At 42.6% G+C, this 22,049-nt stretch overlaps 3 protein-coding genes across 3 annotated transcripts; all 3 read right to left on the reverse strand.

The window, feature by feature from the left end:
• Positions 1-1,062: 1,062 nt before the first annotated feature.
• RB195_009844 (uncharacterized protein) lies at positions 1,063-1,428 on the reverse strand (the record flags this gene model as incomplete). The annotated part of the gene is made up of 1 exon (XM_064190579.1): positions 1,063-1,428. One exon carries the CDS (start codon positions 1,426-1,428, stop codon positions 1,063-1,065), a length of 366 nt encoding a protein of 121 aa, XP_064048162.1.
• A 51-nt stretch (positions 1,429-1,479) lies between these two features.
• RB195_009845 (uncharacterized protein) lies at positions 1,480-1,956 on the reverse strand (the record flags this gene model as incomplete). Its single annotated transcript, XM_064190580.1, has 1 exon — positions 1,480-1,956. One exon carries the CDS (start codon positions 1,954-1,956, stop codon positions 1,480-1,482), a length of 477 nt encoding a protein of 158 aa, XP_064048163.1.
• A 2,553-nt stretch (positions 1,957-4,509) lies between these two features.
• RB195_009846 (uncharacterized protein) lies at positions 4,510-19,628 on the reverse strand (the record flags this gene model as incomplete). Its single annotated transcript, XM_064190581.1, has 9 exons — positions 4,510-4,638; positions 4,703-4,809; positions 4,897-4,995; positions 10,376-10,496; positions 11,239-11,417; positions 11,500-11,586; positions 11,935-12,267; positions 16,259-16,358; positions 19,554-19,628. The coding sequence occupies 9 exons, from the start codon at positions 19,626-19,628 to the stop codon at positions 4,510-4,512; spliced, it is 1,230 nt and encodes a 409-aa protein (XP_064048164.1).
• Between the last annotated feature and the right edge of the window lie 2,421 nt (positions 19,629-22,049).

The following is a 22,049-nucleotide window of genomic DNA, read 5'->3' on the forward strand; positions in this document are numbered from 1 at the left end:
CTGCCATCCGGCGGTGTCTGAGGAAAGCTAAATTTTAAGAATCTGTTGCCATCGTGGAGCTCCCCCCTAGTAACCTTAAGCAAATACTCATTCGGAATCGCCTATATATCGTATTTGCACTACACCGGAGTGCAAAATATGCCCGAATAACAACGAGAGTGATTGCATGAGTTCATTTGTTGTTTATATGATTTCCTGTGTGCAGTGTGGTGACGAATGCATAGGAGAAACAGCTAGACCACTATGTACTCGAATCAAAGAACACGTGGACGGCAAAAGGAAATCATGTGACTTCACTGCATTAGGTGGTCATAGGGTGCGGCGTCATAGCGGAGAAGATTTTGAAGATCACGATTTTAGCGCGCGAACCTAGTATTGCGGCGCGCAAGGTTCTGGAGGCTTTTTGGATCCATTCCAAGGGATGAATTGGAAGGAGGAATGCCTCTGCATTACGCGGGAACTCGCGCCCTATTTAGGGCTGATTTTTGATTGCGCTAGTCACCTCACAACAGGTATCTAGCAGTGGCAGGATAGTCAGCTGATCCTAAGGTACGATACTATCTTCTACTGGTAGCTATGAGACTCAACAATAAACGTATGACTTTCTTTGTTGGGCGGATAATGCGTTTGATCGGATTAATCACGCTCGATTTTACCCTTTCAGACTCTGAAGAAGGCGATATTGCCGAGACATTAACGCCACAATCAAAGGATTGTAACAACCTCGTGTCCGGCTCAATTAAAGAAAACAATTTATTAGTGATCTTCATCCAGTGTCGGAAGTCTAAGCTTGTGCGAAAACTTGTTGCATCGAAACGCGAGTATTTCAATCGGAAGCAACTATAATGTTCCCAGCGATTATATTAGGGTGTTCGGAAAGTATCTGCCGAAATACGGCAAAATTTCAAAACAACACAACTTTTTAACAACATTTTACTATTCGACGGAAAAATCTCCATCAACATCGACAAACGTCTCACAAGATCACGGATTCTTTTGGCATAGAACTCCGGCGACTTGGAGGCGAAGAAAGCCCGAAGGCCATTTTTGAGATGGTCAGGATCATCGAAGCGCTTGTCTTCCAGGTGATGCTGAAAGGATCGTAAGAGGTGGTAGTCGCTCGGGGCCAGGTCCGAACTGTATGGTGGGTGCGGTAGAGCTTCCCATCCTGAGCTCAAGAATTTTTTGGGAAGTCTTCTTCGCGATGTGAGGACGCGCGTTATCGTGCAGCAAGTGAACGTTGTCGAGCTTCGGGTGCTCCTTGCGGTTCTTGTCTGCCAGCCTTTGCAGTTGAGCGCAGTAGACCTCGTTAGTAACTGTCGTGTTGTCCGGCAGCAGTTCGAAACGGTAGATTCCATGAATTCCCCACCAGACGCTCAGCATGACCTTCTTCTCATAGTTTTCACCTTTCACGAGAGGATCCGGCATTTTATCGCCAGCGCACCACTCACGTTTGTGGGTGTGGCTGACGTAGAGGACTCATTTTTCATCTACAGTGACAATGGTATCCAGCCAGTCGAATCTGCGGCTTCTGGAGAGCAGCAGAGTGCAGATGTCCAGGCGTCTTTGGCGGTTGCTGTCGCTCAATGCATGTGGGAGCCACTGACCGAGCTTTTTCACCATTCCGAGAGATCGCTGTCCATTGCTTACGGTGGACAGCAAACAGCCAATACTGGCAGCAAAATACTGCACACCTTCATACGGATGCTGCTCCGCCAGATTCTTCAGTTCGTAGAACGATATTGCAGTCGGTCGACCAGAGCGAGGCTCCTCTTCGAGTTTCTTGTTTTTCTTGTTTCTGGCTTTGAAGCGCTGGAACCAGGCGCGCACAGACCGCTCAGAAGGGGCTTCGGTGCCGAATACTTGACTTAAGTTTCGATGGGCTTCAGCAGCGGAGTGGCCAGATTCGAACTCGTAAAGCACTACGTGTCGAATATGGGTGGAATGTTCGACCATTATAGGACGAAATAAGCAAGGAAGAGGGAGCCAGATAGTATGTTATGTGTATACAAGCGGTGCAGTCCTTATATAATATATTTAAAACGGGAACTTCTAGAACATCTCAAAAAATCTGCGCTACTGCGAAATTTTCGGCAGATACTTTCCGAACACCCTAATAAGTCTTCATAAACACATTGTGGCCGTAAAGGCGAAATACTTGCATTACACATCGATCGTTCCAACGACTATTGCGGGAGCAATAGTGTCCACTCTTTCTGCAATTCCCTTTGTTTCTGCTTCAAGACCATTTGCTTCGTCGATAGCGTTGAAATCAATAATTGAATTGTCCTGATTATGTTGTGACTAGGATAGTATTATGGGCGATTTAGGGTTTGTACTTTTGTCAAGTTTCGCTTTTTATTTAACTTCTAGTCGTTCTCACCTTCGGTGTGCCCAGAGTCACTGGATCCGTTTAACCTGCAAAATTTCGTAAAACTTAAGTCTTCTGTGAAAAAATTGAGTTTTTTCTCGTCTATGAGCAGCAACAAGGATGAAGCGTGACATCCTAATGTTGGTGTAGCTATATTGTCTCACCCTCGGTTAGAGATGTTCCCAATTATTCGTAAATAACTCATTATCATCGCGGGGCGGAGTGACGCAACTGCGATGAATCCCAACGCTTCCGGCAGAGCTGAAGTGAATTCAGATTTTCAGAGGTTATGATAAGACTGCTGTCACCTATATATAATGGTGTTCCTTACTGTCACCGAATTTGATCATTTCCTATTTTTAAGCTCTTTTCTATGCCGCAATAAATGTTAGTGCCAGAGGCCTCTAAACAAGTATCACTGAGAATCCAGAAAACCTGTGGAGAATCCAATTTCTCTATGCATTTGTTTCTTCGTACCATTCCCAACTAATTCTTGTTCATCGTCCCACATCGCTACCATTCTCTACTGCATTCACTAAACTCAAACCTCCAGTTCCTGTGGTTCCTCACTTTTGGAGCCATGCTGCTACTCTACGCTGATGATGTCATGCTAGCGTCTCAACACAAATAAGAACTGGAGCAACAAACTAAATTGTGCTGCGATAGGTTAAAAAGACCGAGTGCATGACGACTGACGTAAATAGCCCCAGTTGGACTGACGATCCCTTTCGAGGACAGCTGCTTCCAAATATCGCGATGCACAGGAGGTTACCACTGTAGAGGCTTCATGGCTGAAGTGGTGAAAAAACCATCGGCGTGCTCTGTGACAAGGAGATGTCTGACAAGTCACGGGTATTTAGTACTGCCATTCGACCTTAAGCCCTATTTGTCGCCGAGAACTGACTCGCGCCCAAATAATTGGGATTTCATCCCGAAGTGATGAAAAAGAAAAATGCTGCGATGGACGATTTTTGTGGCTCGCTTCGGCAACAGCCAGTATGAAGATATCCGGCAGAGATTAGGCGTAGTTCTCATAGGTGAGAAGATGCATGAAACTCGATTCCGATTGTACGGCCGCGCACCACGGGGTGATGATCACACTCCCCGTAAGATCGGCATGGAACTAGATGTACGCAGAAAACTACCAAGGCGACTGCTAGAGCTGTGATAGCTTGGTGCGACCCACATTGACAGATTGACGGAAGCGGGCTTTATGGAACCATTTAAAGGCAGCATACCACGAATCTGAGGTGGCACGGATTTTAGGTGGAGTATGCGTATACGGGGTCGTAGATTATAAAGACCGGGGTGGTTCCGCTCATCTCTCCCTGAATCACTGCAATTATCCGGCCCCTGAATGCTCTTTTGTACGAAGCCTTCTATTGCAGTGCGCCACCCTTGCGCACGTGGCGTCTCTTACTGCCTATCGGGTCAGTCCAAATTCATTTTCGACGAATCACAGGGTGGAGGCGGCGCGAGGGGTGGAGCGTTGCAATAGATGGTTCGTACAAAACAGCATTCTTAAGGCGGCTGTCAGCAGTGATGCAGGGAAAGATGAGCGGAACTACCCCCGTCTCCATGATCTACGACCCCATATACGGATACTCCACCTGGAATCTGCACCACCTCAGATTTGTGGTATGCTGCCTTTAACCAGAAATGCGGACCCTACCACTGTAGGAGACAAATAAGCTGAAGAATAATAGTTAATATGTCTTGCTCCGATGTCGTCATGGAAGTCTTAAATAGTAAGCGACGGTGACGGTTATCATAAACGTTTTCTTGATAATTAGGTGCAGATGTCCAAATCTAAAAGCAAACTGCACTTGCCAATGACTAGAACTTTAAGATGGACTTTTTTTGGATTGACTTTGATGAGTTAATTTCCAGGTTTTTCGGTAAGGATGTACGAGGAAGCCGACACTTATACGGGAAGAAAATGTCATTTTGTAATCTGAACGTAAATAAAGGATACTTCGTTGTTCATCTTGAAAAGTGGCGCCGCATCTTTTAAAACACGCTGCGCTCAAGAAAGTATACAAAGAAGTCCAACAATTCCTAAAATTTTATGTACCCGTGTTCGGAATCAGCACGAAAAAAAGCATTGTGAACAAAATAGTAGCCAAGTCTATTAACTACTACAGATAAGTGGGTTCATGAGCAGCAAGCAATTGAACGTCAACTATGTCGGAGGAGTCGTTTTCACCAGCGGAGCTGCATAGCGCGTCCGTCATCGGATGATTGATAAAAGTCGTCGATCCGTTCATCTGAAACATTCCATCGGCATCGGCAGCACAGCAGAACAATACCACGAAGTGCCCAAAAACATACGGTAGGAGCTGGTTTTCCTGTACTCTGTGGAGCTGTCCGCGTCGTTAATGTGGTTTTACTCGATCGCCTGCCTCTGTAACGTTGCTGCAGTTGACCATTCAAAGCGCCTGAAATAAGGGGTAAGTTCTCGAATTCGGGAGTTGTGAAAGTTTTCAAGAAACAGTGAAAAATCCGGGATAGAAAAAATGACGCACCGTAGAGAATCCAATTAATAGCTGAGTTCGTAAAGGGTAATGCATGGATGAAATACATGATATATACGAACAGCGGAGGGACCGTACCCCCAGAATCACCTGAAAGAAACCTGGACGAATTCGTGGCGGATCACGCTGAACAGTTGTTATTTTAAATTAGCTAGTTAAAGGCAGCGTATAGTCGTATCGTAGCGCAAATTGACGTTTGCAAATCTCGTGGAAAGTACAGAGTTCGGGGTGTAGATTACACGTATAAGCGTGGCGTTGCCCCACCCACTCGCCAGCCAAAACCAATAAATCGCCTGGTGAGGAGTGGAGCGTGTACAAGGAGGCGCGTTCTAAACTACCTTGTTGGAGAAAACGCCGTCTCCAAGACATTTTTTTCAGAATGATTGGGGGAAGTTGGATGGACCCACGTTCATTCTCGCGATCTAGTTCCGGAACTCTATAATTTCTACGAGGTTTCCGCAGTACGCGAATTTTGCGATAGGATAATATGTCCTTGAAGTGATAGACCATGTGCTGCGATCCGATCATCATATTCTCTAGTCTTTAGCTTACGAGATCACACCTTCGATATCAAAACTGTCGAAAAACATAACTAATTGAACCATAGGAGGAAAAACGGAGTTGCTTTGTTGTTGGTTGGAGTTTTCACTGCGAACAAACCATTAGTTTACGACGAGATTATTTTGCACACCAATCTCATGTATCCGTAAATAATACCATGGTCAGATAATAAACAATGAGTCTAACGGAGGGATGTCACATAATTTTGCATTGACATGCACACGACATTGACATGACATTTTGCATTGATGGACAGTTCTTCAGATATTTCAGTTTGAATCAGAATTGCTGAACAATCATCATCATGGAAGATCACGATCTTATGGATTGATCATCATGCTATATAATAACGCGCTTAGTCCGTGTGTGTGTGTTTGTGTGTGTCACGAAAATACTCCATAATGATGCAAAGCTCTGTACCGGTGAGGTGCCGAACCATCGTCATGCACCTGATAGGCTAGCACTCTACCTTTTCACCATTGTCTAAAACTATGTTATTATATATTTTGGCTTTGATAAGGCAAGTTAGTTTTGCTAATAGCTGTTTACAGCGGAAACTCATACTTCGAATAATGGTTTCAAAATGTGGCGATTTGAGAGAAACATAGATGTTAAATCAAGTTCTATTGTTCTCCAAATATAGAACCGATGCGTTTAGGGAAAAGCCATAAAATCTTTCATCTATGCTTAAATTTTCGGGTAAAAAAAATTGAAAAAAACGTTGATAGAAAAAAGCAATTCTAATTTCCCAACAAGTTTCGCTACTGTTATTTCTTACTGGTCGGTGAAGGCGAGCGAAGCGACCACTAAAATAAGCCTGATGTCCGGCTTTAGCCGGACGTTCAGGCTGGTGCAGAATATATCTGCACCAAGAACAAACAATACTACCGGCACTATTGAAGGTAGTACTCACAAAAACTTTTCGTTTCTAAGATCTCAAAATTCTTACAAAGCCCATATTAGCTCAGTAAAACAGGAACCGTGATTGCGTCCAGATCTAAGATCAGTCAAACACAGCGTTCGAAGAGATCGATAGTGGGTTTTGTACGGTAGTAGATAGGGTACGTCTATTGCAAGCATTTCGATGGGAACGCGAAACACCTACATAAAAGTAGGAGACGAACCAGAAGCACCAGAGTCGCCAGTTTACCCAACACTAACAGGCAACGCTTTGCACCTGTAGAACGGAAGAAACGCAGCCTTGTAGAGTTCGTTGTTCGTGTGGTTCTACCGAGTTGTTTCTTCAATTATATCGATCACTTATCCACCTTCCACGATTTCTTCTAGTCGATGCTATGATGTAAACAGTTGTTTCGACAGATAAACTGAAACCTCTAGTGCTTCTGAAGTCCGTGATTCGTGGATTCATTGTATATATCAATTATACTATATTTATATTATTATTCATATTCATAGTATTATTACTATTTATATTATTGGTTGTAGTGTACGTTCCTGTTATTGTAAATTTGTTTTTATATTTTGTGCTTTCGTTGCCAATCATGAAAATTACGTGTTGATCACCGTCTGCTGCTGGAGGACTGAGAAACAAAAACTTTCCTAAACGCTGCTTTTGGAGCCAGCGGATCACGAAATTGACGTGGTACGGAAAGCTCGCCTCCATGTAAACGTTCCACTCCTCTCAACAGGCTATTCATTGGTTTTACTCGAAGAGGGTGGTGAGGAGACCTCGTTAATCTTCGATCGCCCACGGATGCTGCACGTGCACAAGGTGCGTTGCAACTGATTTCGTGGGAAAGAGCGTTGTGTTCCACGCCCTTTTCCGACGACTAAGGGGACGACGACGTAAGCTAAAACCCAAACTCTACGCTTTTTATGGGGCTTCCGTACGCCTCAATTTTGCGACATGGTGGCTTTAAACCTTGTTTGTTCGCTCACAATTCGTTTTTGTGTGCACCTTCACAGCAGTTTCGCGCTCGAGTTTTCCCTATTCCCAAGGCAATGTCCTCAGAGGCCAACCGTTAGCTGCACTTCTCCCTTAAAAGCGATTTCTTCTTGAAACGACGTAAGTTTGTATGGGTCATGAAAAGATTCGTTTTTCTAGTGTTCCTTTTCATTCATTATTCTTCCATTCCTTGTAGAATCGTTTAGTTACGGAAAACATAATATTGTTCCCTTAAATGTTTGATTTCGTTCGTTTTTTTTTATCTTGGTTCCTTCAAAATGTTTCAATTTCACATCGGTTGCTCCTCAACGCCAATTTTTTTAAAATCTAACTTATTTGTCAAGGATGATTATGAAATTACTGATTTGTTTAGTGTAAAATTTGCTTGATACTGTTTATTAATGCGTAGTTGCCACTGGTTTCGGTAATGCTGATAAGAAGCGGTCCCATTCGCCCTCTCAATCGCACCCTTTGTGGTGGCTGTGGTTCAAACCACGTGGGAATATTAAACTCAAACGAATTCATTGCTTTTGTGAATCATATCACCGCCGAGAAGAAAAAAATCTGGATAATAATGGAGCAGCTGTCATTCAGTGCAACTTTGATCCTTCCAACCTTACAGTTTAATGGAGTTTTCTAGCAGTTCTAAAGTGTATTCGCATTGCAGAAAATTAGCTACTCAACGTCAGGAGACAAAGATACGCTTTCATCTTTCACGAGTGTTTTTAAAGGCATCACCCCACGAATCTGAAGTGGTGCAGATTTCAGGTGGAGTATTCGTATACGAAATGGGAGACTACGGAAAGGGAGGTGATTCCGTCCATTTCTTGCTAATTGCCGTAAAAAAACGGCCCGGAAGATGCGGCGCCGCACAAGACTGGCGCGCTCCAGTCAAACTCCCTGCACAAAATAGTGCGCTAAAACGAATGAAGCCGTATCTTCCGGGCCGTTTTTTACGGCAATTAGAAAGAAATGGACGGAATCACAACCCTCTCCGTATTCTCCCATCCTGTAAACGAATACTCCACCTGAAATCTGCACCACCTCAGATTCGCGGGGTGATGCCTTTAAACGAGTCCGCATTTCCAGCGGTTTTCAAGATTGCCAAGTTTATAAATGATCGCAGTTCGCAGAGCTCCACAATTTAAGTGTTTCTTTCCATCCATGCTGTAGCCGTAACTGCAAACGAATCGCCTCACAACATCTACTTTTTCAAACCATTAACAGCACGCTTTTTTCTGGCGCATCCATGTTGATTCATACCTGTTCCATGTTGTGTCTAACATTATTCCAAAATAGTTCTTCCATTGAGCACATAAAAAGCCTTTGAAAAATTTGCAAATCATTGAAAATGACGGTTGAAAAGCGAGCGTGAAGAGTGCCGCGCAGCATGGCCTCAGGCAAGGGAAAGTGCGTAAAACGAAGATAAGTAGTGTGCTCAAGTTGAAACGAAAGTACCAATACAGCTGAGTCAAAACGACATGAAGCATGGTGCCGTTGCGTAAGCGGTTGCGCTAGAAGCGGCGATGGAGACGGCGGTTGAAATCGACTCGGGAACTGCAGCGATGGGCATTGCTAGCAAGGGTTCCACCAGAATCCTGGCCGTTTTGGGCACAGCCGTCTACGCAACTGCACCGTGCTTCATTTCGGCTTTAGTACTCCTCTTTAGAAATGTTTATTGCGGGAAATTAACGCTGGTGAATATAATCTAAAATTCATTTCGCATATAATAAACGTCTCGCTCAGGGCAACACGCATATAGTGCCCGTGTACTTTTCGGGCACACTCACTACATGATTCAAAAACTGGAAGTGATCTTAAACCAAAGGTAGTCTGTCCTGGTTTAAAGGAATCATACCACGAAAATGAAGGTGTTGGGAACTCTGCAAGAATAGAAAGTGTTATGGGTATAGTTCACGAGTATGAGGAAGATCACCTAAGTCCTCCTAAGGCTAGTAAGATTAAACTTTCCAAAAAAAAAACGTTAACGAAGAAACAGCTGTGTGGCACCGAATTCCCCTTCGAGGAGTTTAACAACATGCCATGCATGCGAAAGCATAATTATCGCTACTGCGAGTGAGCACACAATCCCTAAGCTGCTGCGCGGTTCCTCTCACTCGCTAGCAGATGCCGCACGTGCTGCTGTTCCGGCATACGTGGCGCGTTGTTAGGTGCCTTGTAGGGAGATTTGGTGCAGATCGATGAAATTTAGGCCCGGTATACAACGTTTAATATCATATTTAATTTCTGAAGCAATTTGAGAACCTTCTTTGCTTTAAAGGCAATATTCACAAATTATTAAGACAATGGCTTTCATCTTGGGGTTTCTCCTGTAGTGGACAGAGTTCAAGATGTATTTCGGTACTATCATGAGGGAAACGCAAAACCCCTTATAAATCAAGCAATCAGATTTTTTGGGACATCAAAAGTATTATTTCACTCGACGATGCAACTCACTACATCCGTCGACTTGAGGTCACTAAAATGCGCAAAGTTAACATCACCACTCATGTCGCGGTGAAGCGGTATTCTGCGTAACAATTTCCTCATTAATCCACTTTACACTTCATTTCTTTTCGCAGAGTGATACTTAAGGTGCAAAGAGATGCATCGCTGTGTGGATTGAGCCCACCCGTCAAAGGTTCTTTGCGTTTTCGCCGCTATTCCTGGAAACTAGATCCCGAAGCTGACCCAATGGTTGAAGAATTCATTTCCAGAAATTTCTGCCAGCGCTAAATTCTGGGTTGAACCACCGGAGAAACGCGTATGTGGAGAAGTATTCCATGTTTCGATCTACAGTCAAGCATATTTCTTGATTTTGCCTCGATCATCTCAGTTTGCGGATGTAAACAAGTGAATAGCACAAAAGGAAAGTTATATATATATATATATATATATTTGGAAAAGTGCTCTTCTGGAAACTTCCGATCAGGAACGGCTCGATCTGACACGTAACTAGAGGCAGCTATGAGAGTATAGCGGCACAAAAAAAGCAAACCGCACCTGTATTCTCGAGATAAACAGCGAAAACCGTGGCCATCCAGAACGGTGTCCAACAAAGGAAGTAGAAGCAAGCGACTGCTAGCGTGTACAACGAGATACGCATTAGTGGAATATGTGAAGACTGAAAAAGGATAGGATTTCCATTCCCCTTCTTTCGAGACACCTACGACTCCAGCTCGACTAATTGTGTTTGTTTTCAGCGCATCCGGCGACAAAAGAAGCAGCTTATTAGCAGAATTATTCATTAATAAATGAGACATAACACAACAGCCAGTTCTGTTGTTCTTGCTCTGCTCTCCGTGACGGGAGATACTGTCCGAAGCGAAACAAATGGAGGATTAGGTTCAAACAGCTGACAGCGTCTGAGGAAAACTCCGATAAAGTTCTCTATGCTGAGATATCTCCATTGGTAGCTACGATGATGAGCTACGATAATTTACAAGTATCAAGGCCAAAACTCTATACTCTTTTCAAATATCTAGGAATTTCAGATATTCAGAAAACTCAGACCCATTTGTACAGGCGAGGTTTGCGAAGACGGTCTGATAAGGTGACTTAGAAGCCCTCAGAAAATGGGAGAAGTTTACGCTAAAACTGTTTTGAAGTTCCCAAAGGAATCGATTGCTCTAGCAAAGTGTAGTTGTGTTTTGTGGGGGCAGGTCGTTTTCTCAAATATGTTCTCGCAGACTGTGGACCTTGAACGCTCCAGATGTCTCAAATTGGTGAATTTGGTGGAGGAGCTGCGTATTTTTACCCTAATACTTGGGAACTGCCTTCCTCCTGCTCACTAATGAGGAGTTGAGAATCTGTCTTGGAATTCGTTCCACTGGAACTTCGTGTCTGAGCATGGCGCATTCGCTCACCTTGAACGTTCGTGCGTGTTCCCGAAGTTTTTTGAGAAGTTTCGAGTAGAAATAGGCAATGAGAATAAGTGGTGTGCAATAGCAGAGCACAAATTGGTAGATGGTGAATGCTGTGAACATCTGAGAATCGATGTCCACTGTACATTTCTCTATTTTCATCCGAGTAATTTTTCGATATCCTGGAATAGAGTCACATAAGTCTACGATCTCTTACGGATTTCAAAGCACGAAACAAATTATTTGTATTTACCAGGCGCTTACCAGTTTCTCGGGCAAACATGATGATTTCTCTGGAGGTAAATGACCACAACAAAGGACAAAGAGTGATGAGTGCGTAAGCTGCCAGTCCTGAAAATGTGATTCTGTAGGACTGGGAGTGAGATTCTGTTCCATCGGCAAAGAAGTTATTCCATCTCCAACAAATACCTTTATATTTTATGACTTAACATCTAATTGTTCTTGAATGTGTTTTTCTTTTTTCCTTTTATTAATTATCATTGAAATTGTGCATGGGAATATTATCACCTGTTTGGAGCACAAACAACAGACAAGGAAGGCGCATAAAAAGAGCACTGTTCAACGAAAAGACTTCTCAGGCTACTGAAGTTCCGTTGTGTTTTATGAAATTCAACTTCCGTAAAAGGTAATTGCACTATTAATAAAATTGTTTCCTAGAAATGGAATCCAAGTACTAACCTATGAGAATAGTGATTGCCAATTTCCTGGAGCGAAGGAACTTCTTTTGCGGATGGCAAACGCCTGCATATCTATCAAAAGACATAGCGGCGAGGATTAGTGCGGATAAGATCTTCCCGAAGTTCTCGAAAACAGCATGTAATTTGCACGGCACTGTGCCAAACATCCAGAAACCAAGGATCTGGTCGATGACCGTGAATGGTAGACTAAGGCAAACGCCAAAATCAACACAGGAGAGGACGACCAGGTAGATGAGTGTATTGTCGAGAGCAGCTTTACTCGATCTGACCACATGATAGATTGTGGTGAGAACCGCCACATTGCCACATGTACCTGTAAACTGCAGTAATGATTAAGACATACTAACAAACCTCAACTTTTACCTAACGAAAAAACACTGTTTGCGAAGATTTTTCCCGTTTTTTTTTCGTTAAAAACATGTGAAAAATGAATGAAAAAATTAGATCCGTGGAAGGTAGATAACCATTCTTTGATCTTCAGATCCGCTTGGATCACGGGCGGTTGCTGCGATGGCACTTTTGATGCTAATAGCTTGTGTGCTAATTCGATGCTCTCAACAAAGTTAGGAGCAGCTACAGGGAAGATTTACAAATCTTCACATTAGTTAATATGGTGCAGGACATAGTTCCATCAATCCAAAGTGTTTTTTGTTATTTCTGTCATGTTTGCAGACTATGCTCCGACCTCTACATACTACAAACAATCTAACATCAAAATCTAACACCATCTCGAGCGCTGTCTTCAATCATACAGAATTCTTCTTACAGTCATCTCGAAGGAGTCGTGGAACGCAGATAAATCCTTAACTTCAGTGTGTATTAGGCTGCACAGAAGGTTTTGTCACCCATTTTTCTATTTTTTTTTTCGAGAAATTCCCAGAACTTCCCATTTTTGGGTGGAACTCATGTTGCACCATGTACACTGTCGAAGACTCCGCCATTCTCGATGTCGTCAGAGTGGATCCGGAGATCAACACCCGCAGTCTTGCGACGAGACTCAGATGTAGCAATTCAACGGTCGTCAGTCGCCTCCAGACCCTCAGCTACAGAAAAGTGCTGGCTCGATGGACCCCTCACACTTTGACGGATGGTACCCGGTTTACCCGGGTATCCATCTGTCAATCTCTTCTTCTTCGCCTGCATCGAAAGGGTTTTTCGAAGATCTTATTAATGGAGATGGGAGTTATATCCTCTACGACTCTAAAGCGCACCGTGGCGCGTGGCTCTCTCGAGGAGAAGACCCGACGATACAAGCCAAATCGGACCTCCACCCCAAGAAAAGACTTCTTTGTTGCTTTTGGGACTCGGGGGGGGGGGGGATGCTGTTTCATGAGCTGCTCCCACAAGGCCACCCCGTTACCTGTTTCGCTAAGCTGCTCCAGAAGCTCGCATTTGGGGAAAAACGGCCGAGACGAGCTTCGGTGCACCTCCTTCATGATAACCACATGTAGCTAAGGAGACACGTGAAGAACTGGAGGAGCTAGGCTGGGACACGGTGCCTCGTCCCCCCTATTCTCCCGACCTTGTCCTTTCAGACTACCACTTATTCCAGCCCCTCAAGGCTTTCCTAGCTATGAAAATCTTCAATAAGTTTAAAGGAATCGCAGCCGGAAGGCAGCGACTTCTTCGATTCCCAGTCTCCCCTGTTCTGGGAGAAAGGGATCGCTGATCTGCCCATTATGTGGGACACTGTTGTAATTAATAAAGCTGATTACACTACTGATTAATTTCTATCGAGTAAAATATGAGTAGAAAAAAAGACAAATGGTAACAAGACTTTCTGTCCAGCCTATCCCTCAAAGAGCACGTTTGGGATCGTCTCTGGCAGAGACCGATTTATGGGAAAGGCAAAACTTTCAAAATTTCCTTACTTTTTGTTTTCTCCCTTTGTTGCCCTTTTGTGTTTAATTTCAGATGCGCATGCGCTGAGCGCTGACTTCCAACAAGGAAATACTACATGCGAAACGGCAAAAAAGCGAAATGCTAAGTGTGTTTATGTCACATGATTAACATCATTTGTAGGGCCAGTTAAAGTCTGCATGTAGCAAAATTGACGACGTTGAGGTCTTACCACGAATAGGTTAGATGTAAGGATTTAGTTCGTGAGTATGAGCACGTTCACGCTCAATCTCAGTAATCCAGAAAGAAGCAAAAGAAATAGAAAAAGGCGTCTGAAAGATGTATGTATGTTTCTCAACTGGCTAACTAAGGCTGAGTCGAGTATGATCACGCTCATAATAGTGAAATACATCTCTTCTCATATGCAATCGTGGAGAGATCACAACATCGTCAATTTTGCGACACACTATCTTTGAAACTTCGGAAAGGGAGCAATTGCCTTCAGTTTTTGGAACTTCAAACAAATTTTCGCTCACGATTGACAAACGTTGAGTTTGCACCAGACTGTGTGAGTGGGTGACTTGAGACTTAGGGTATTTTATCACCCTAATTGAACGGACCAAAAGCGGTGGTTCAGTGGAATGTTTATTAAGTGAATGCAGTGAGTGCCAGCAAATAGGATTCAATGAAAAGAGTGGGCAGAGCGTTGTCTGCCGCACTCTTGGACGGTACAAATCGATTAATTGATTGAAGCCAAATAACCATAACGGCCAACGGTGCCTTATACCACGCCCCTTATCTATCATCGGGGTCGATGATCGAGTTAGCTGCCTTGCCATTCAGACGAGAAACTAGGTATTCATTAGTAAATTAGATCCACTTTTTTGAAGAAAGCTCATTATCGCAATAGGGTAAGTAATGGATTTTATTTTGCAGGAAAGAAAAGGGCAAGAGCGAGATAGCGCTCAAATATACAAGGAAGCGTATTTTATAGACAAAACCGCGCCTGTAGAATACGGTAAGAGATAGATAAGCTGCAAGAACGTGACACTTTCCTCTCACTACTTAGCCATAAAAACTAACATGAACATTTGCATTTTGCACAACAGTACGTCAATATGTAGGTGAATGTAGCGCAGTCGGTTAGAGGTACCGCACAGGTGCCTGCATAATCGATCCGAGGTTCAAATCCGCCCTATCGCTCACCAAGCCTATCATCCCTCCGGGGACGATAAATTGGTACCACACTTGTCTGGGAGGATAAAACACTGACATGACACATCGATTAGCCCCCCAAGTCATTGTATAGACTAGTTCCACGTTCATAAACCTCGAAGGACTCTGAATTGAAGTGAACGTGGTGGTGCATCCCAAGCAGATTGATTAACGCAGGACACTTTATCCGTTATCCGTTACTCTCGCCCTAAAATTGCCTGATACCTTCCAACGTCAAACTGAACCATTAAACTGATGCACATTCAACGGCAAATTTTGGGGCCCTTCTTACCAGACCTAATATCTGGTCTCGTTCCGACTTTAAATTTTCGTTTTTTTTTCGGTAAAACTTGGCTTGTGCTCCTGATTACTTCTAACATCGAAGAGAAGTGATAGCCAAATGTTGGTTTGAAAGAGATGTCTATTTTTATGATTATGAACACCTCATAGCGTTCCGAGCTAGAATAAACTTTCTTCCATAATATAAGCGATATTTTGTAAATGAAAAAGAAATCTGAGAAGAAATCAGATCTTATGTCTCGTTTGCACTAAATTTGGTGATATGAGAAGTTTAATTTAGTTTTTATTCGGTACATAATGAATCATGCTCCCTTCAGTTGTCTTTTCACCTCAATATCTCTTTATTTCCTTAAGAGAACTTCCATTGGATGTGATTAATAGGTCAAAATTTAGTAGGCTGGAACATGACATAGCTGAAGTTTCTCTTTAGAAAACAACATATTGCGGACATTTTCGATTTGTGGACTGAACAGGTTTTGCATTGACGTAAAATCTGAATTTAAAGGGTGCGAGAAGAGCTTCTGGGGTACTGCTGACGCAGAGAAGAGATGCAATTCTTGTGGAATGAAAGGAGGGGTCGAAGGCCTAGGTTCGAATGGATCACCCTGTCATGAATAACATTGAGGAACTGGTGTTTTAGTGTTTTGTTGCAGAATCAGAGAAAGTTGTTTTGCATCGATGTTCCCTTAAACATCTACTATTTTCTTCCTTCAGTTCACTTAAGGCCATCCTGTAGAAAACTTCGAATTTTTTTAATTCTTAAAAAGAAGGTGCTTTGTTAAGCAAAGTATGCGATTAGATTTCCTTCTCATTTCTCGTTAACGGATCTATGTAGGCATCGTTTCATGCTATCAAATCCATGATTCTGGAAGAATTTCTGATTTTTTTCTCGCTTGAAATTTGGCTCAAGAAGCAAGAAACCTATGAAGGCGACATCTAGATCTGCTTACCGAGAAGAAAAAGTAGCAAATACGAGATAGCCATGACGACCACATGCAGATCCTCGTTGTTCGGCGGTGGCAGCACATCTTGTACCGAGGTGTACTTACTCTAAAAATGAGTCTCTTCAAGAATATCGCACTTCTTTCGTTACTTCTCAATCATCACGGTTTTCACTCCTTATGGGAGGTTTTTCTTGCGATTATGAAGAATCTAATGAAGTTTGTGCACTAGCGTGCACTGTACCTTCTGCTTAAACTTCCAGGAATATAAGGAGTATAAAGTGCGCTCGTTCGTGTTTATGCAACGCAGTAGCCACTTAAATGAAGCGGTTTCTAGAACGATGGAATTCTTCTACGTGCCAAAGATGAACATCCGAAGTGCCCTTCCGTGTTTCTGAGTGTTCGTCGGGAAGATCTTCGATACTGGGAACACCGTAACCCGCAACCTTCCTAATTTCAACTCACAGCTGAATAAAAACTTGAAACGTCAACCTACGTGGAGGCCGTACACATTCAAAACTAAATTTAAAATAGAAATTAGACGCGTGACACTGTAAAAAACAGGTGTAAGACATGCGTGTTACTTATACAGCTGCAGTAAGATTCCTCGTCGGATTTTTTTCAGAGACTACATAATATTTTTCTGTCACTGATAAAGCAAATTCGCAGCAAAAATCACGCGCAGATGCGACGATGTATTACGGGGATTACGCCAGTTAATGGGACGGAACAAGCAATATGTATCCAATCATTTGCGTATATCTATATCGTATGCACTGATGGAGATTTTCTTCTGCATTAGTTAAAATTTTAATAAGTTCATTGATGAATGGAGCTCGCGTACATGCATTTGCTAAATCAGTATTTGAAGGCAGCAATTTTTTTCGCATAGAGTTAAGCAAATAAAAAAAGAAAAGAAAGAAAAAGTAAAATAAAAGTAAGCAGAGTGCACGAACTAGCTAATTTGGAAGTACTGGAGCTAAAACGCGAGCCTCGACCGTAAAGGTGTGATGTTTCAGAAGAACGAGCACGACTGATCAGTTTACTCGACGAAACAACTATTCACACGTGCTCGAATGGTGAAATGAGAAGGATGAGTGAAGTAAAGTAGTTCTGAAAATATCAAACGAGACATCCTACTACACAAGCACAAAAAGTGAAGTTCGTTTTCGTTTCATCACCCGCACATACAGAGCTGTTCCGTCGCGTAAGCTGATTAGTTGATTTTCTGGTCCCCCTTGCAGGCACAGATTTGTGAGGGGGGAGGGGGTAGGGGAGTGGGGGGAGGTCGTTCTTTTAATACTTGCTTGGCGCCACGAACTCTGCGTACAACTGGACGAGTACTGCATGGAAAATCTTCCTCCCTACCTTTGAGATTTTCTAACAAGTTTGGACAAAGCAATGAAGTAAGTGTTTCCTGGAAGTTGGAGAGGTGAAAAGAGCGCGTGAAAAATACCTTCGATGGAACATTTATACTCAGATAGTCCCAGCGTCTCCTACTTCCTGAAGAGTGTTGGAGTGAAGAATTTAGAATGTGGATGCGGAGGAAGTCTCGCAAACAAATCAAACGTAAAAGAAAAAATGTTACCTTCATGTAGGAGGAAATGCATCTTTTCTGAAGGAAGAAGCGATTAAACGCCGTTTTGGTCCTTATTACGTGGGATTCTTATTGCTCGATACCCAGGACATAATCCTATTACATTAATTTGATTGATATGCCGCACTTATACACTCTAATTACCCAACCAAAGCGCTTTCGCAGTTTTGATCTCAACGTCCTTCCTCATAATGACGTCAAATACTTCCGTTATCAGAACACTCTCTCCCTTCCAGGAAACTGGAGGCCCTCCGTAGAATAAATGTGTAAAGCTACAGAACGAGTATATTTCAATTAGCAAAGATATATCTAGATCACGGATATATGCAGAAATCAACCAATTTTCAAGCAAAACAGCAAAAAGACCCAAGGGAAGTTGATTTTAGAACTCGTAACGTTTTCAGAAGTATCAAGATTCTGCTCACCTACCTGTTCCTCTCAACTCCTCAAACAATACTCGCACGATGACATTGCTCGAAGCGATTTTGAATGTATTCATTTCTCTTTTGTTTAGATAATGAATTTAGCACTTTTTATTAAAAGAACTGTTCAGAAATTCTGATAATTTTCGGGTAGTTGATAGCATGAACAAACAGATAGCGAATATGAACATCGTTGGAAAAACGTGTGGTTAATTCCTTGGCACCTGAGTGAGAGGATTTCTTGTGCTCTCTTGGTGCCATTTTTGCGACGTTCAAGTGCTAGTGTCCGAGCATATCATAGCATTATGCTGACTGTTACACATATGTAACAGAACAGCTAGGAGTTGCCTGATCAAAGAACAAGAAACGTTCAGCCAATGGAAATTTAAGAGTTTCACTTTTTTCTTAAACGGGTAGGTTCTCTGAAATTTCAGTGCGATTCCAGAACAAATATTTGGCTTACCTAGCTTACCGTAGCCAAATTTGGCGTTAGAAGGAATGTCCTCGTAGAATTACCAGATATTTGTACCGTCTCCGGAAACACGTTCACCGTATAAGATTCGTTGGGAACAAGCGACATCATTCCCCAGAGGGCTGGGTCGCTTAGATTTTCTACGTAGCGCTCTTCGTCGTAGATTAGGTGCGGATTATGCACGACGACACGCTCATTTCTTTCTCCCCAGCGCCACTACCTCAATTAATAAAACGCCCAGAGCAGCGAAAATATCTCACTTCATACAATATTCGCGTAGAGAGCGCCGATCCCAATTGTTTTCGCCTCGGCGGTGATCGTGAAGAACTGAATAGTCTCGAACATCCAGCCTGCGGAGCATCTTCATGATGTGCGTGGAATCTTAGCGCGTGATCTCAGCGGTAGGTGAAACTGCCCGTTATTCCAGCGAAGTGAACTTCATCCTTTCCACAATCAACAATGCTTATCAAGCAGTGTTGCTGCTGCACGCAAAAATTTCGGATCAGTACAGCACTTACTGCGCCAAGATCGAATGAAACGCTGAGACAAGTTAAGATCTTAGTAGAGCGCACCGCTGCAACATTACATTTCCCTCTTCAGATGTAATAATCTAGGGAAAGTTTCCATAGGCTCCTTAATTATCCGCAATATAATGCAAAGGAGAAGAAAATTCAATAGGTTACCGAAAGAATACCTAGACATCCCAGCTCCAGGAAAACACGTATGTTGCTCTCGCTTACATCGACTGCTACACACTCGCCGTATTTCAACTCTGACAAGAAATGCAACGAGCAAACATCAAACAGTGCCTACCATGTCAATCATAGACGGCATGAGCAACTTGTCCTCCTCAAAAGATGTGCTATAATTGGATGGCGACGTCTCCATCACGTCTGACGAGAGTCCGAGGATGAGTGAATCTGACGTAGAATTGCCAAGTATTGTGAGGAATGTGGTCGAATGATGTGATGCAGCGTAAAACAACAGGATAATGAGAACGATTCAAAAAATGGGTGCACTGAATTCGAGGCAGGCTGCGCTAATGAGGGAAGGTAAGCTTGAATGACAGATTTAGTTAGACGCACGCTGAGCACACTCCCACAAGCCCCTCCCTCCAAAAAAGGCAAAGGGCAAACTGTGATTAGTACGGTTAGAAGTTTTGCATCTTCGAAAAACTGGTCTTCTTTTGCCTCTGCAGGAAGCGTAATTGCTCTGTCCTTGCGTAATTATATAATTCTATCTAAAGCTTCTTCACTGTTGAAAACTTTACAAAAACTTTACTGTTGAAAATAGTAATCATTCCAGCAATAGCAGTCTTTTTCCTCGTTTGTTAGCTCACCAAAGACCTCAAGGGTGTTTGAAAATGCCATAAAAATTACCTTCATCAAGTACATGAAAATATTTAAGAGCGATGTGTTAAAGTGACTTGAGCAAAGGTTTTTATCTGCAGTCCGTGAATCAGAGGAAATCATGGATGGAAGAAAGAATTTCGATGAAGCTATAAAGAAGTCAGAGAGACAAGTAACGGCGAATATGGAAAGGAGCGAAATGATTATTCTTGTACGGATTCCGACCCGGGATGTGAACTGGAGACACAAAAACGATGTTGGAGATTGAAAGACCTTTCTCGAAAAGGCCGTTAGCTCATTTATAATCACTTTGCTACAAGTGTTCAATTCACAGAATTAGACGTTTTCAAGGAATGTTGATTGAAGCGAAATCAGACACGTGTAGAGAGGAAGTGCACCAATAATAATTTCAATTTAACCACATATCACTCTCCGATTCATAGCAAAAAGTTGTAATCAATCATAATAACATCCACTGACGCACGATACACGAAAAACACCGTTATAAAACAAAACGTTCAAGGAAGATAGTTGCATTCGATGTGTATTCGAGGAGTTTTTCATTTTCTCTCTTACTCTTCTTCGAAAGAGCAAGAGCTTGAAGCACACATAATGAAGAAGTTCCCTTGTAGCCGAAATTGTACTCTGCAACACCGTCTAAAAACTCTTGTGTCTGTGTCTCGCCAGACTTCATTTGTGCACTTTTCGGTGCACAGACTATTCTATCATATTAGTATTAGTTTCCGGCCGATGCACAACCTTGTGCAGATTCTGAAAACGAGTCTCACGGTGGGTACGATGGAACAGGACCTTGCCCAAAGAGAACGAGGTTAATCTGCTATGAAACTAACGCTAAATCCAGCATTCTTTGCAAACTCATCCAACTGCATTATTAACAATGTCCTAACGCGTGCCCATCTTTCCACGAACTCGTAAAGCAAATAGAAAGATAGTAATTTGTAAAATAATAGGCATTCTCCTTCTAACAGAGGAATAACTGTAACCGTATCCAATTTGCCTCGACGTACAGTAACAGTACACTCAGAGGGCACACTTACTACATCGTTCCTCAGCACAGGTTATGTATACATAGAAAGAAAAGTAAGGTTTTAAAGTTCTTCCTTGAAGCCTACTCAGGAGGAATGTTTTCGACGGATTTCAGTGTCAAGGAGAGAAGACGCAACATCTGCAACAGCGAAATTAGATTCAAATTCCTGTTCCATAGGAGTTTAGGCATTTCGAAGGGCATTCGTGAATTTCGGACATTGCAAGTGGTTCATTAGTCTTCTTTTTGCTTTCTTTTTAACTCGTTGTTCCGATAATTGCTTCTTTTTCGAGTTTGCCAAAGGAAAAGTTACTTGTTAAGAAGGATTCGACCTACACTGAGATGAGGAGCATCTTTAAGTGGTTATACATGGAATCGACAACGAGATGTCTAACAAAATGGCTCCCTAATGAATAAGAGATGATGAAGAGGTGTCGAAATGCTCTAAATAGCATCAAAATGGTTTCTAGTGAAAAAAGAATGATCGGAAACTCAAGATGGTGTGAGATGGAATATTGAGACAGAATGAGAGGTGCAGCAGGTCCTAAGCCACTTCAATCCTTGCAGTTCAACAAAAAAACATCATTGGTGAATGATGCGTAAAGAAACTGTTAAATGAGGTGCACACAAGAACAAATGGCCAAGAAAATAAGGAGGAGAAGGAAGAGTAGGAGAAGAATTGGAAGGAATGAAAGGTCTGCTGACGAAAACAGCGAAGCGAACTGCTGCACTACAGTGTTAAATCTGAGAGGTAATTGGCTAGGCTAGAAAAGAGGCGGGTTTAATTAGCATCGGAATCGCCCACCTCTATTAATATGAGTGGAATATAGAGCGTAGAGAAAATAACGATGTCTTTTTCCTGGCTTTAGGGATTACTCAATTCGATTCCAGTTTTTCTGGGGTATGAAAAAGGAA

The sequence above is a fragment of the Necator americanus genome, chromosome III (assembly GCF_031761385.1).
Source record: "Necator americanus strain Aroian chromosome III, whole genome shotgun sequence".
Taxonomy (NCBI): Eukaryota; Metazoa; Nematoda; class Chromadorea; order Rhabditida; family Ancylostomatidae; genus Necator; species Necator americanus.